This window comes from Cydia pomonella, chromosome 12 (assembly GCF_033807575.1).
Source record: "Cydia pomonella isolate Wapato2018A chromosome 12, ilCydPomo1, whole genome shotgun sequence".
NCBI lineage: Eukaryota > Metazoa > Arthropoda > Insecta > Lepidoptera > Tortricidae > Cydia > Cydia pomonella.
Window position 1 is genome coordinate 20809535 of NC_084714.1, and position 15748 is coordinate 20825282.

General features: G+C 39.8%; 1 protein-coding gene across 1 annotated transcript in view; it reads left to right on the top strand.

The window, feature by feature from the left end:
* Window positions 1–7473: 7473 nt before the first annotated feature.
* Window positions 7474–15748, top strand: part of LOC133523830 (peptide transporter family 1-like) — a 45090-nt gene continuing 36815 nt past the window's right edge. The window contains exons 1-5 of the mRNA XM_061859575.1: window positions 7474–7703; window positions 10931–11012; window positions 11694–11835; window positions 12487–12573; window positions 14863–15017. Coding sequence (XP_061715559.1) covers window positions 7659–7703; window positions 10931–11012; window positions 11694–11835; window positions 12487–12573; window positions 14863–15017 — 511 coding nt within the window. The 5' untranslated portion in view covers window positions 7474–7658. The remainder of the gene's footprint in view (window positions 7704–10930; window positions 11013–11693; window positions 11836–12486; window positions 12574–14862; window positions 15018–15748) is intronic.

Here is a 15748-nt window from a genome sequence, read left to right on the forward strand (position 1 = left end):
TCCGCCTGTTGTTACCTACCAATGTGTATATGTTATCAATTTCTGTATCTGTTTTTTATGTAGTGTGCAATAAAGAATTTTATTATTTTATTATTATTATTAACATTATTAAATCAGACCGTTATAATTGAAATTAATTGTATAATGAAGTAAAAATGAAAATATTCTAATTAAAATGCAACCACACAACTAAGGTTGATTACCTTAGGTTTTATATTTTACTTATTGGATTTATTGGAAATTAATCCACGCTCCACGCCACCAATCCGGGCTCCACGGTGCCCTACATTTGGCGACAGATGGAGGTGGCGGTAAATTGTCAAAGAGAAACTGTTCCCTCGAAGTGGCAACTACCTTCAGTGATGAGGAAACCGATGCAAGTAGGAGGAGGAAATTGTAATTATCTAGTGTAAAATATGTAACTGTTATTTTTGTCCTAACAACTCAGGACCTGTCCTGACCTTGTCCTGACAAGCATACGTTTTAATTTTAACGTATGCACTCGTTTAATATTTCTCACGTAAGCTAATTCAGTTTTATGATGTTATTACATTACAATATTTTATTATTTCGTTTACTATTTTTATTTATTTAGTCTTCTTATAAGCTAACATTATTTAAGTGTGAGCACTAACCTCACATAAAAAAATTATTAGTCAAAATAAGTGGTCAAACATAGACAAACAATATCATCAGTCGTTATGCGTCAGTAATTGTATTCATTGTGCCAGGGCCGATTAATTAACTTTTGCAGGCGGGATAAACGAGTGATTTGTTAAAATACTCGCCTATCCTCACTTCTGAGATATAAGGGGTCTAACCATAATATTAAAAGAACGGTAGGTGTGATCAAAATACATTTATTTGGCACAATGAATATAACCTCTTCCAATCTAACTAACCACACGACAGTAGTACGCTTGTCGCTCAGACAAGCAATTATATTGTATCGAGTTCTAACAAAACAAAACGTACTGACCTGCTAATAATACAATCAACGTAACCACTTGTAATTTGCATCGACTGTCATCGTTCGACTGTCATCGTTCGAATGTCACCTCCCGAATGCTCGTTCAATATTTAAGATGGAGGGATCGATCACGTGACTCTTCACGTGATCGATCGTTACAAATACTTTTAATACTATAGTTAGCTTATTTAATCTAGAAAAATGTATTATAATGACAAAATATCTATATAAACTAAACAGTATCCTTACACTAGATATAAACTTTTTCGTGAGACATATTCTAAAATATTTAGATACCACGGCGACATGTTTCGAACCCATCGGGACTCTTCGTCACCAATAATTCAAGTGCCTGTAACCGTGGTATCTCAATATTTTAGGACTAGATATACCTCCTGTCTTTATATTTGCAGCTAGTACTCTATTAGGCTAGACAGGTCGTTTAGGCTACCAAAGGTAGATGAACGTTGTAATTCGCTTAAACATGAAAATCTTCTAGTATTCCCTAATATATCTGTGTAATGTGTAACAATAAGAGGAAACCACCCATTTGATAAGATAACCATTATTGTGTTACTGACTTCTTGTGATCTAATAATAGAATGTTTGGATTAAATTAAAAACATATTTTTTTATAAAACGACGGCGGTAAACAAGCGTGCGTCCCTCCTGTCAAAGGGCTACCGTAGCCTATGGGCGCTTGTAACTCTAGTGGTGACAAAATTATGCGTTGCGGGTTGACGAACCTTTAAACATAAAATGATTCACTGATATGTTAAGGGAATTGCTTTTTTAGGGTTCCATTGTCAACCAGGAATAGTAGGAACCCTTGTAGTATGGGCGGGGACCGTATGATCTACGTCATCTGATACAAGGATAAGCCCCATGGCACACGTTCATAAAAGGGATGATAAGTTTGGAAAAAATAGTAAAAAAAATAGAATTGGCCGAAAGCGCGAAAACAAGTACCAATTCCGGTTACAAAAAAAAGGTAAATTTACGTCATCTGTGCCCCTAGTGTAAATTTAGTCGATAGCGAAACGTGACGTACGCGTTTGCGTTAAGTCTCATTTTGTATAGGTTTTTGAACAGCGCGCCAAGCGGGACGTTTTGGAAAGTCAAAAATCTCATACAAAATGACACTTAACGCAAACGCGTACGTAACGTTTCGTTGTCGAAAATATTTACACTAGGGGTACAGATATAAAGATGAGACTAGTGGCAACAGAGGGCCTACCGCGAACCACGTTCGACGTGTTGCCTCTCTGTCGCACTCGTAAATTCGCACGTAAGTGTGACAGGGAGGCAACACGTCGAACGTGGTTCGCGGTAGGCCCTCAGATATCAACTCCTCTACCAGCTCCCAAATGGCCGAAAGTACGTCTGCCGGGCACTTTAAAGGTAAATAAAAAAAGTGGAATTTACGTTATCTGATACAAAGATGAGACTTGTGGCAACATATAAGAATTTGTATGTAGGTTCAGAAAATACTCGCCTGCCAGTTCCAAAATGGCCGAAAGCGCGCACTGGCCCTAGGTAAAAAAGCTAAGCATTTCCACGCATCTTTTTTTTCTCATAATTTTTCTCTATGAATGACTGCAAATCTGAACATGAAATATTAATGTTGTTCGATTCTCATGATTTATTTTTGATAAAAGTTACGCACACAGAAGCAGCCCTCGCCCGGGTGTAAGGGCTATTGAGAGTTGATGGAATCTAAAATGAACTAGGTTATTGGGTGAAAGCGATGGACTAAGTACTAGGCTATGGAACAAAAACCGGACGCCTGCCTAATTATAAACGTTATGCAATTTTATTTCCGGCAGACGGTGACTCACGAACTCGCAATCACAAGATGGGCCCCCACAAAAAGCGACATCTAGGATGGCTCAAGGGCAACCCCGGTTCCTTATGCAAACTGCCAAAGAGTGGAATGCCCTGCCCGAGTCTGTGTTTCCGCATGAGTACAATCTAGGTCTCTTCAAAGCTAGGATAAATAGGTATCTCATAGGTAAGCGTGCTCCACCGTAGATCGCATCATCACTTACCATCAGGTGAGATCGTGGTCAAACGCCTGCCTATCTATACATAAAAAAAGCGGCCAAGTGCGAGTCGGACTCGCCCATGAAGGGTTCCGTACCATTTATGACGTATTAAAAAAACTACTTACTAGATCTGGTTCAAACCAATTTTCGGTGGAAGTTTGCATGGTAATGTATATCATATATTTTTTTTGATTTTCATTCTGTTATTTTAGAAGTTACGGGGGGGGGGGGACACTTTTTTTCACTTTGGAAGTGTCTCTCGCGCAAACTATTCAGTTTAGAAAAAAATGATATTAGAAACCTAAATATCATTTTTGAAGACCTATCCGTAGATGCCCCACACGTATGGGATTGATGAAAAAAATTTTTTTTTTAATTTTATGACGTATTAAAAAAAACTACTTACTAGATCTCGTTCAAACCAATTTTCGGTGGAAGTTTGCATGGTAATGTATAACATATATTTTTTTTTCATTTTTCATTCTGTTATTTTAGAAGTTACAGGGGGGGGGGGACACATTTTTTTCACTTTGGAAGTGTCTCTCGCGCAAACTATTCAGTTTAGACAAAAATTACATTAGAAACCTAAATATCATTTTTGAAGACCTATCCATAGATACCCCACACGTATGGGTATGATGAAAAATTTTTTTTTTTTAAATATATGACGTATTAAAAAAAAAACTACTTACTAGATCTCGTTCAAACCAATTTTCGGTGGAAGTTTGCATGGCAATGTATATTTTTTTTTTTAGATTTTTCATTCTGTTATTTTAGAAGTTACGGGGGGGGTGGGGGGGGGGGGGACACACACATTTTTCCACTTTGGATGTGTCTCTCGCGCAAACTATTCAGTTTAGAAAAAAATGATATTAGAAACCTTAATATCATTTTTAAAGACCTATCCATAGATACCCCACACGTATGGGTTTGATGTAAAAAGATTTTTTGAGTTTCAGTTCTAAGTATGGGGAACCCCCAAAATTTATTGTTTTTTTTCTATTTTTGTGTAAACATCTTAATGCGGTTTATAGAATACATCTACTTACCAAGTTTGAACAGTATAGCTCTTATAGTTTCGGAAAAAAGTGGCTGTGACATAATCGGACAGACAGACGGACATGACGCGAATCTATAAGGGTTCCGTTTTTTGCCATTTGGCTACGGAACCCTAAAAAGAACCGGTGTGAGCGGCTCAGGGGTGTCGAGAGGCGTGCGCCGCTTTCTACTCAGTGGCTGTACATATTTTAAATATTATATTGTTTTACTATAAGAACCTAGTTTTATTTAGCACTCTAGTTAGCTGGCTACCAAAGGTCGCCCCACATCCTTTATAAAGGCACACCAAGGCCCCGCCGTCTCAGCGGCAACCGGGACAAAATCACACACTTTTTCAAGGTTCGCGTACTTGCTGTGCTTGAACCTAGCAGCACTTTCAGCCGCTGCACCTGCCTTGTTCACCGTGTGCGCCAGATGAGTGGGAGCAAAAGTACTCACACACGTAGCTTCTAGTGGTTAGTTAAAGTTTCTACCAAGAACCCCTGCAATGCTGACGAAGAACAGAAAATCCTGACAGGTCGGGGGAAAATCTTGACGTATGGCAACTCTAAGCGCGCTGAATATTGGAGAAAAAGCTGAAGCTGAATTCGATATTAGCAGTGGGGCGACTTGACGACCGGTCTAGCCTAGTGGGTAGTGACCCTGCCTATGAAGCCGATGGTCCCGGGTTCAAATCCTGGTAAGGGCATTTATTCGTGTGATGAGCATGGATATTTGTTCCTGAGTCATGGGTGTTTTCTATGTATTTAAGTATTTATAAATATTTATATATTATATATATCGTTGTCTAAGTACCCTCAACACAAGCCTTATTGAGCTTACTGTGGGACTTAGTCAATTTGTGTAATAATGTCCTATAATATTTATTTATTTATTTATTTATTCCTCCTTTCGGGCATTCTCGGTTCCGTTCGGCTCAGCATTGCTCCGAGCAATTATTAGGGTTGGCACAACTTGATGTTCCTATGCGTGCACGACCACAGATAAGATAATGGCTCGAGTTTTGATAACCTTAAATAGTCAAAAGGGATAGTGTCATACATTAGAAAGGTACAGCATGATCCCTGAATCGCTGTCAAACTTCGGTTTTGCAGGAAGTGTCATATCTGTACGGTAGAACTATTATTTATTCTGTGTTATTAGGTAAAACCCAGTGTTTCTAATTTCAGAGTTAACCTTTGTCCTTATCTCTGATAAAATATCTAAAATTATCTGCCCTTTATGATGACATAGGTCGAACATAAAAACGGCCATTGAACTTGGAAGTTTATATTATAACGCCCTTGTGTACGTAATATTGTGTCACGCACGTTGGACTAAATTATTTACTTTGATACCAACCGTCAACCGCTGTAATGCCGCTGCGATACTGGTAAAATAGAGGTGTTTTTGTTTTTACGTGTTAAAAACTTTTTTTTCAAGATTAAACGTAAGTGACAGCTACACATTTTTTTTTTCGCCAAACTTAGGACAGTTTAGATTAGTAATAGTGGTAGAATTGAACTTGATTGTTGGAAAAATACCTAGAATAGCGCGAGAAACAGGGTGAAAAATGGGGGGGTATTACTGGAATGTTCTGCCGCCAGAGTGACTTTGTCTTGACTAACCCTTTACCCCTCACCTCATGGCGACCGTGACAGGAGCCTACCGCGAAATTTCCAATTTTTTTCGCGTTCAGTTTGTGCTAATGGCGCCCTCTACGCAGAGTTTTGCGTAATATTCCCCATTAAAAGTGTTCGAATATCACTGACGATTGTGAAGTAACTTGAGAGAACTGACAAATTTTGGCGAAGACGTTGAAAAACGAGCTATACTATACTTCTCGCAACGAATGATGGTCCAATGACAGTTACTTCCAGTATCTTTTGGTTAGGCTTGATTCAATAAAAATTGAAGAAATATGTTTGTACTGTACCTACGGGCAAGTTCATATCACCGGAGGCCTAGGAGCGGGGCAGAGGGGCATATATAAATTGTATGTAAAATTTGAGTTCGGGGGAGCTAACGAAAATTTGCATACATTACATACATCATCGAGCTGATCTGATGGAGACAGGAGGTAGTCATAAGAACTCTGTGGTAGATAAAACAACGCAACCAAATTGTGTTTGAGGTTTTTAGAATTGTCTCGATGAGTATTAGTTGCCTGTGGAAAGAAACGTATAGCCAGTTTTTACCAAAAATGAAATTTATGCTGTTGGCGACAAGCCCGCCGCCGCATCGAATTAACTCCACAGCAACAGCGCTGACGTCCACCGTCACGTCACCGGACCGGTTAGCCAGCGACGGGGACCGGGGCCGGTCCGCGGGGGGACGGTCAGAATCGAACTTACGGCTCGCGGAACGCACACATATCGCGTAGCGCCGAAAATAATTATAAATACCTCTGTAATTACCAGTAATTAAATTAGTGTTTACAGTCCGCTATAGTTTTATTCAGCAGTCTAGCTATCCTGGATTCGACATACTACACGAATTAGGCACTAGACGCAACATATGATTTAAATTTATTAAATTTTTACTTGAACCGTTCGTCGAAAACGAATGTCATCTTGGCTACAGCTTAGTTAAAATAGATGTATTCGTCGAGTTAGATGAAGAACAAGGCACAAATGTGAGCCAAAGATCTGTATGTAGACACCAACTGTTGCCCGCGATATTTCCAGACCGATACAATCTTCAAACCATCAAGAAAAGAGGGTACTCCTATCTTAAATGCCGGCAAAGCCTTAAACCCTCTGGTGTGGCAGGTGTCCGTGGGTAACGGTAATTGCTTACCATTTATTTATTTAATCGTATGGCATGCATGGTTAGGCAATCAGAGAACAGCTTTGAGGTTGTTAAGCCAGGTAACTACGTCGGGTGTCAAGACATCTAGATCCTCAGCTGGGCCAGGATAGAAGTGAAGTGGGCAGCGCCGAAATATGTGCTCAATGGTTTGTTCTTCTTCGCCGCACTCGCAGTCGCAGATTGCTTACCATCAGACCATTCGTCTCCTCGTTTCCTCCTGCAGAAAATATACCCGGGTACATCCTAAAACTACGTCCAAAAGAGATGTATGGGCTTTGTGAATGTCATCTCGCTTTCTGTAGTAGGGCACAGCACAGCGGATGTCATTCCAAATCTAGAGCACAGCCCAACTGGGGAAGTACTTCCGCCTTACGGAAAACCGCAGCCAAATAACACTACACCCTACTCTGTTGAGTTCCTGCTGGTGAATAAGGTTGCCAGAGTTCAACGCAGGTGTTAGGGTCGGCAAAGCGCATGTGACTCGTCTGGGGTTGCAAGCGTACATAGGCTACGGAGACTGCTTACCATCAGGCGGGCCGTATACTTCTTTGCCACGGACGTAGTATAAAAAAAGTACAGTTTTATTCAACAAGTAGGTAACGCCAAATGTTAAACCTAGTGCAAATCGACCAAGAAGACTATTTGTCTCTTGATATACAGTTGATTGATTAAGTCGTTTGATAGGGCTGTTTGCTCTGCTCTGACAACACGTGTTTAACTACAGAATAATATAAATGAAACATCGCCCTGACTGTAATTATTTGTGAGTTAGATACCGGAGTGTTGTGTTCAGGATGAGCAAAAATAGTGAGGATTTAGAATGTGACCCCAGGCCTCGGGTAAGTAACCCTAAGGACTTCATTCATTGTCTCTACAAGGATCTGTGGAGCACCCTAAAGGTGGGCAAACTTTCTCCATGGGGGGGCAGAAAATAAATAAAAAACCTAGGAGGGCCGGAACTGCAGAAAAAAGCATTTAGGTTTGAAATCGTTACGTCGCGATCCTTATACTAATTATTTCGAGAGACCGGCGGCGGGCCGGATAAAGCCATTGCGCGGGCCGGAGCTGGCCCGCGGGCCGTACTTTGCCCACCACTGGTTTTTTCTACACAGTGATTTCATGCCCTCTGCCACTGTTGACTATGCCGATATAGACCAGATCGTAGGTCCAACTTATTGAAGGCAAAACCGTTCTGCCCAATCGGCTATTGATTTTTGGAAGTCTTAAAGCTATGTACCATGGTATCTACAGTGTGTATTTTTGGCATAACCGCAAACTTAAACGACACGTATATTTAAGTGCTATGAAACGATTATAAAAGAATATTTGTATATATTCTTAACCACCGGACAAAAATTAATTTTTGATTTTTTTTTTGAGAGGCAATGTATTTCGTACATCATGATCACTTGTGACAGGTGTGACGTCGCGTTAGTAAATGCGACGTTTTGAGTTAAAGCAAAGTAATGATATTGCTTGCTGAAAGGGAAAAATTAAAGTCGAATAATGTCCATAATGAAACATAGCCTCTGACACGAGATTGCGCGACTTTGTCGGATCTGCGTTACTTATTTCTCTAAATTGTTTACTTGGAGCTAGCGCAGTTCCGCCATCATCATGTCGCTCCAGCGATATCTGGGGAGCCAAACAGCAAAAGTGGCAAATGGGTATGAAAAATATCACTTGATCAAAAGTAGGAATATTAGATGAATCCCTATATCGTCGCATCCATAATGTGTGATTAATAGTTTTAAGTTAACTTTATTGCATAATGTGTATGTAACATGTATGAAAACAAAAGAAATATTTCATTCCATACGTCGGAGGATTTGTAGGTATGATAGATGCCTTGACCTTTGACTTTAAAGCACGCGGTTGTTATGCGATAAACGCGATGCGTTTGTTGCACACCATTTTACATAATCGCGGTAAACGCAACGGTAAGCGCATTGTCATTTTTCCTACATTTCGTTAATCGCATGCGTTCAACGTTGCGATTATCGCATAAAATAACCGCGCGCTTTAACCCTGAATAAATGCTTAGATGATTTATTTATTTTTTAATTGTATTCTCTTTACCGTCCACGGAAAAAATCCGGACATTTGGGAAGCGTGCTCAGAGCGGAGGTCTACACGTAGAGACCCTTCCGATAATTTTATGAAACGTAAATGATACATCGAATATGATGATGTCCTTACCCTTTTAATCTAAGAATTTGTGGTCTCCATCGGAAGTCTACACGTAGAGTCCCTTCTGACAATTTGATGAAACGTATTTGATACACCAAACGATGCTGTTCCTACCCTTTTCTACAGTTATCTAAGAATTTATGGTCTTCATCTAAATATAGACAGATGATCTAAATGGTCTCAGACACGTGTATATAAATAAACCTTCTTTGTCTTAGGGTTCTTCCGTTATCGATGCCAAGTGGTAAGGTTAACTAATTAGTCTATTTACCTATATTATATTCGATAAGTGTCGATGGATAGACTCCTACTAAATAGTTTTGTTCTAAATAGGTTAGCATCTAGTACGATACGAAGAAGAAACGAAGACTGTATTTAGGGTCTGTCTGTAGATAATATCACAAGGACACCCTCTTTTAATACTTTTTTTTAATAACAAGTTTTTAGGGTTTCGTAGTCAACTAGGAACCCTTATAGTTTCGTCATGTCCGTCTGTCCGTCTGCGGCGTTGTCCCGTGATCGTTAATGATAGAATATAATATATAAATCAGTTACTCAGACCAAGTCGTAAAATAAAAACTAGAAAAATATTTTTTTAGGGTGGCATTTCACGAAAAGTGCGGATGTTTTTTTCGCTTCAGCCCTATAGTGTGGGGATCCGTAGGGGCATAATTAAATTATTTTACAGTACCTGGGTACTGTTCTGATTCGGAAAAAAAAGAAGAAAACATTAAGTGACGCGATAAATTTTTGGCCTTTGTATGTAATCTACTTTTCTTAATTAGAACACAATACCGGACGACCAGTTTGGCCTAGTGGGTAGTGACCCTGCCTACGAAGCTGATGGTCCCGGGTTCAAATCCTGATAAGGGCATGTATTTGTGTGATGAGCATGGATATTTGTTCCTGAGTCATGGGTGTTTTATATGTATTTAAGTTTTTATAAAAAATTATATATTATATATATCGTTGTCTAAGTACCTTCAACACAAGCCTTATTGAGCTTACTGTGGGACTTAGTCAATTTGTGTAATAATGTCCTATAATATTTATTTATTTATTATTTATTTATTTATACCCAATCCCCACTATTTTTGTTCCACCTTGTATAATTCTTAAGGGGCCAAAACGGACTAATTTACTAGGCTGCAAAGAGAAACATGGTATTCAAATCTGACATCCGACACAGATAATTTAATTACTATTTAGATCTCACAATTGCGTTACATTTGGTTTAGTTTTGGAGGAGGAAACAGTCGAGTACGAAACATCGTTTCTTGAGATTTTTACATAGCATTTTTCGCCTAACCTGGCCGCGTAGCCAACGTTACAATCGTTAACGCTCCGTAGCGTAACGTAGTCATCTCTCTCTATCACTCTTCCATATTAGTGCGACTGTGACAGTTGCGTTTCGTTCGCCACGGAGCGTGAGCGATATGCACGTTGGCTATGCGGGCAGGCGTTGTCTTTATCGCACTAGGTTTAGGAGCCGCTTCCGTTAGCGAGACGGATATATTCACCTAAAATATTTAAATCTCAGCTCCTGTACGATGAGCCACTTAGGATTCATGACAATTTGGTTTTTAATACTAACGGTATGAAATTTCTGATGTAAAGTAGACCCTAAATGGCTCAACAATTAAAGTCCGTGACTGTACAGTCGAGTTCACCAATATATATACATTTCTTCACCTCAATCCATTGCAATAATGTGAAAAATGTATACATATTATAAATCGACTGTACATATAGAAAGTGTCATTCTCGAAGACGCCTGCCTTGATTCGTAATGTCATGTTATGAAAGGTTAGGTTGACAAATCTGCGCGTCATCATGAATGACACGATATATACTCATGTGTCTCATTTTTTTTCAGGTGAAGGACCGGTTTCCTAGAATAGTAATAATAATAGTAGTGGCAGAGTTTTGCGAAAGATTTTCTTACTCTGGTATGCGAGGTAAGCATCAAGTATACAGGATGAGGTACTCTAAAGAATGTATAAACCCCCCTATAATGGAACAGGCACCAGTAATGGGATGGTATACTTAGACAAATCCTGGGAAACAAATATTTATCATCAGTTTTTTAACGCTGGCAACATTTCATTATAAACAAGAGTTTAATTTTTCATTGATAGTTGTTCGTTTGAAAATTAACCATAGTTTTGCCATGTGTTTTAGAAACCAATTGCATTAGCTTTCATTAAATACATAGAAAAAATAAAGGACGAATTGGACATTCAACTTTTCTAGCATAAAGCGGTAGAAATTTTAGAGATGTCGGGGAAATATCGAAAATAATCTAAATGTTCTCTTAAATGTCCCATGATTGGTGCCGGTAACATACAGTGTGGAAAAAATAATGGAACCTGGAGGAAAATAATGCCTTAAAATCTTTGTTTTTTTAATTGCCTACATTTGTGTCCCACTGGGCAAAGGCCTTCCCTGTTTTCCGCCACTCGTCACGGCTTTGTGCATGCTCCCGCCAGTCGCCACGAAATGAGTCCAGGTTGTGTCGCCATCTCGTTTTTGGCCTTCAGATCACCCGAGGCAGAGGAAATCTTAAGTTACATTTCACAAATCTTGCGCGTCATCTTGGATGACACGAACTATAAGTAGTAAAATATTGTTATTTTCAGCGTTCTTGACATTATATTTAAGAAGTAAATTGGGATATTCCGACGATGAAGCTACCGAACTATATCACGTCTTCTCTACATTCGTGTACTTATTTCCTATTTTTGGTGGAATTATGGCTGACAATTATCTCGGGAAGTTCAGGTAAATCCATTTAATTAAAAAAACAACGGCCCGATTCGAAGAATGAGATACAATAACGATAAGTCTAAAAACAACCCCCGCAGACGTTTTCTCAGCAACAGAGTGGTCAAAGCGTGGAACAAACTACCAGAAGATGTGGTCTCAGCACTGAATGTCAATCAGTTTAAGAACAGACTAGAAAAATACTTAACCAGCGCAAATAATACATTTTAAGTGGAGATCACTCAGATACAGGCAACTATCAGTTGTTTCAACTGCCTGCCTGATTAATAAATAATAATAATAAAGTTCTGGTTTAGATAAGTACTCATTCAGATATCGTCTATATGTCGTATAATTGACAGAAGCAGCTCGATTCGGGCAACCAATGTCACTTTGACGTTAGAAATATCGTAGATAGATCTTATTGGGATCACATCGGAATCGAAATAAACCTCAATTTTGACATGTCGTTAAGTTATCGATCTTTTAAAGATCTTTCCAAGATCTTAAACGTGTCTTAATCATTCTTCGAATAGGGCCGTCACTGATTTAATTCACTTATACATTTTCTAAGCTTATCGCAAAGTCTACAGCTCACAGAGTCACTAGTTAAATAAGTAGTAGTTCTTAAGTATATACATTTAAGTAATAAAGAAACTATTGTTCCAGGACGATTTTGTACATGATGTTCGTGTACGCAGCTGGAAATTTACTGGTCGCCATCACTGCGATCCCGCAGCTAGCTTTACCTGGCAGGTAAGTTATATTACTTACAGTTTGCCAATTAAGAGGGAAGTATACCACGTAAGTAAGGAATGTCGAGATCCGTCGTCGCACCAAGGAGAATGGGTTGCGTCATTACGAACCTAAAATGGAGCTCGGCGGGACATGTTGCTAGGCACAGTGATGGCAGGTGGACTAAAATGTTAACGGAATGGTGGCTGCTTTCGGATGAAAGATGCCCCTGGCGTCCATTGGCTCGTTGGGTGGACGACATTCGGAAGATTGCGGGTCACTTCTGGATGAGATTAGCTCAGGACCGGGACAAGTGGCGTACTGGAAGAGAGGCCTATGCTCAGCAGTGGGCGATAAAGGGCTGATATGATGACGATGATACCACCATTTCGTCCATCCAAAAAGAGAAAACGTTTTTCCATTTCTAAATATATTCCATTGTCCATGATTTTTTAGTATGTTATTGACACAATGAAAAACTAGGTTTACAGGTTCTCCTTTTTTTTTAAATTTGCAAACAAAATAATATTTCATAAAATGCTCGTGGCGATGCTTTACAATGTTCGCTCCGGCCTTCGGCTCCGGCTCACATTGTAACTCACGCCACTCGCCTTTTTTGGCCCTTCTTATACAACTGTTGCATAAAATACTATAAATAAATGCTTCAGTAGATTATTAACCAAGGGATGGATAGTACGTCTTTTTACTATGAAGGGGAAACTTTTTGCGATAACTCAAAAACAGCTAAACTGATCATGTCCGCTATAGTTTTCATTTAATGTCTTTCTTAAGCTCTACTTCCCCGATTTTTTTTCATATTTTTTGACGTATGGTTCAAAAGTTAGAGGGGGGGGGGGGGTTACATTTTTCTTTCGGAGCGATTATCTCCGAATATCAAAAGGAAGATATATATTGATGATATATTGGCGAAGACCCCTATTAGTTTTGAAAGACCTTTCAAACGATATCCCACACTGTAGGGTTGAAGCAAAAAAATAAAATTCACCCCCACTTTAAGACCCTAAAAAAAAATTGGATTTTATTCTACGACTTTGTCGGCTTTATTGATTTATATATCCATGCCAAATTTCAGCTTTCTAGCACTAACAACCACGGAGCAAAGCCTTGGACAGACAGACAGACGGACATGGCGAAACTATAAGGGTTCCTAGTTGACTACGGAACCCTAAACAGAAGTCAATCGGAAATTCAATAAACATACTTTTTGACATTTAGGTATTTTGAGATTTGGACGATATGAATAAAAGGCATTATGACATTCAGCCATTGTAAGAAGGAAATAATTTGATATTTAGGCATTCTGGGACTAAGTTGGTATGAAATTTAGGACATATAAATACAAAGGCATTATGATATTTAGGCACAATGAAACCAGAGCCTCCAAAGTCCTTCATTCTCTGTCTGGCGAGGGCGTGACAATATCAGATCAATATGAAATAGAATTAGGATATTTAATTCGAACGCCGCTGCGTTCTATGCCGTTATTCGCTTAGTGAGTCAGACCGCATCGTATTGTATGCTCGAGCACATGTGATACAATACGGCAATCAAGTTCTCCATCTACTTAGTTCGTTAGCTCGATACGTTGCAATCAAACTTAGCCGCAGCAAAACTAGGTTTCCTTACTCACGTAAAATCAAGCGACCAATCAGACTTGCACATATATCTACTTGAAGTGTGCAAAACTCATCACGTATATGTACGTTGTATTGTATTGTATTGTAGTACGGGCGCTTTTCCGCAACTCGACGACTGGCGCCTATTTTGCGTGACAAGGGGGGGGGGGGGGTGGAGGGTTGGCTACTCTTGCCAGCCCAACTCCTCGAGGAATCCTATCAAACCTTTGATGTTGAGTAGGACCTCAGGGAGGTCTCTCGGGGACTGTCTGTGACACCTGTTATGAAAAGATGTTTGTTAAATAGTCCATGACCTGTTATGACACTGGTTACCATACTCAGTCGGACCTTCCCTAGTTGAAGGAGCGCCCTTGTGAGCTTTCCGTTGATGCCAGGCATGGCTTCTTTTGCCTGTCTGCATCCAGTCTGGTTCAGCCAGTGTTCTGTGTGTATTGTTATGTGTAATATGTACGTTAAGTTGCAGAGAAAAGGTACCACCCGTGCATACAATCTTCTATGCAGAGGTGGTACCTTTTCTCTGCAGCTGACTGTACAGTCTATCAATCTCTGGCGAGGGACTATTCGACTTGGCAAATTGACAAACGTGTAGCCACCACACCTGTTCACCTATTAGCTCTACTATTATACATACCTACTATATGTTTCTCTCCAGATTATGCACGCTCCTCGGTCTGTTCCTCATAACAGTGGGCACGGGTGGTATAAAACCGTGTGTAACTGCGTTCGGGGGCGACCAGTTCCGGCTTCCACAGCAGGAGAAATACTTGGCCGTGTACTTTAGTGTGCTGTACCTTAATACCTGCGCGGGTACGTATTAGAATATAAATGTCGGTCTTTTCTTCATAACAGAGGGCATGGGTGGTATAAAACCGCGTGTGACAGCGTTCGGGGGTGACCAGTTCTGGCTTCCACAGCAGGAGAAATACTTGGCCGTGTACTTTAGTGTGCTGGACCTTAATACTTGCGCGGGTACGTATTAAAATAGAAATGTCGGTCTTTTCTTCATAACAGTAGGCATGGTATAAAACCGTGTCACAGCGTTCGGAAGCGACCAGTACCTACCCTTACCACAAGTCAATGACGGTATCAACATTGACATTATACGATAACACCTATGTAGCTTACTTTCTATGCATTTCGCTCGTACCTACCTACTCGTGCTCGTGCTCGTAGTGCAAGTGCTTTCCGACATATTGGTATGATGGAAAGGGACAAACGATTATTAGCGGCTTCGTAACTTTAGTAGACGTTTATGAATAAGGGGGTTAGTGAATAATCCTCTCTCATCGTATTTTCCCATTTTTTGTACTGGGACTGACTGAAATAATATAACACGGTCGTGCGTTTCCGAGAAAATACGATGGGGAAGGATTGTTGACTACATCTGTATCATTAAAAACGCAGGGATATAGTTTGTGTCATGTGTCATCCACGATGACGCGCAGATTTTAAATTACATTACGAGTCAAGGCGCGCGTCTTCGTGAATGGCACGATCTGTATCATTATTGTGTTAGTGTCTGCTCTTCCAAAAACGAA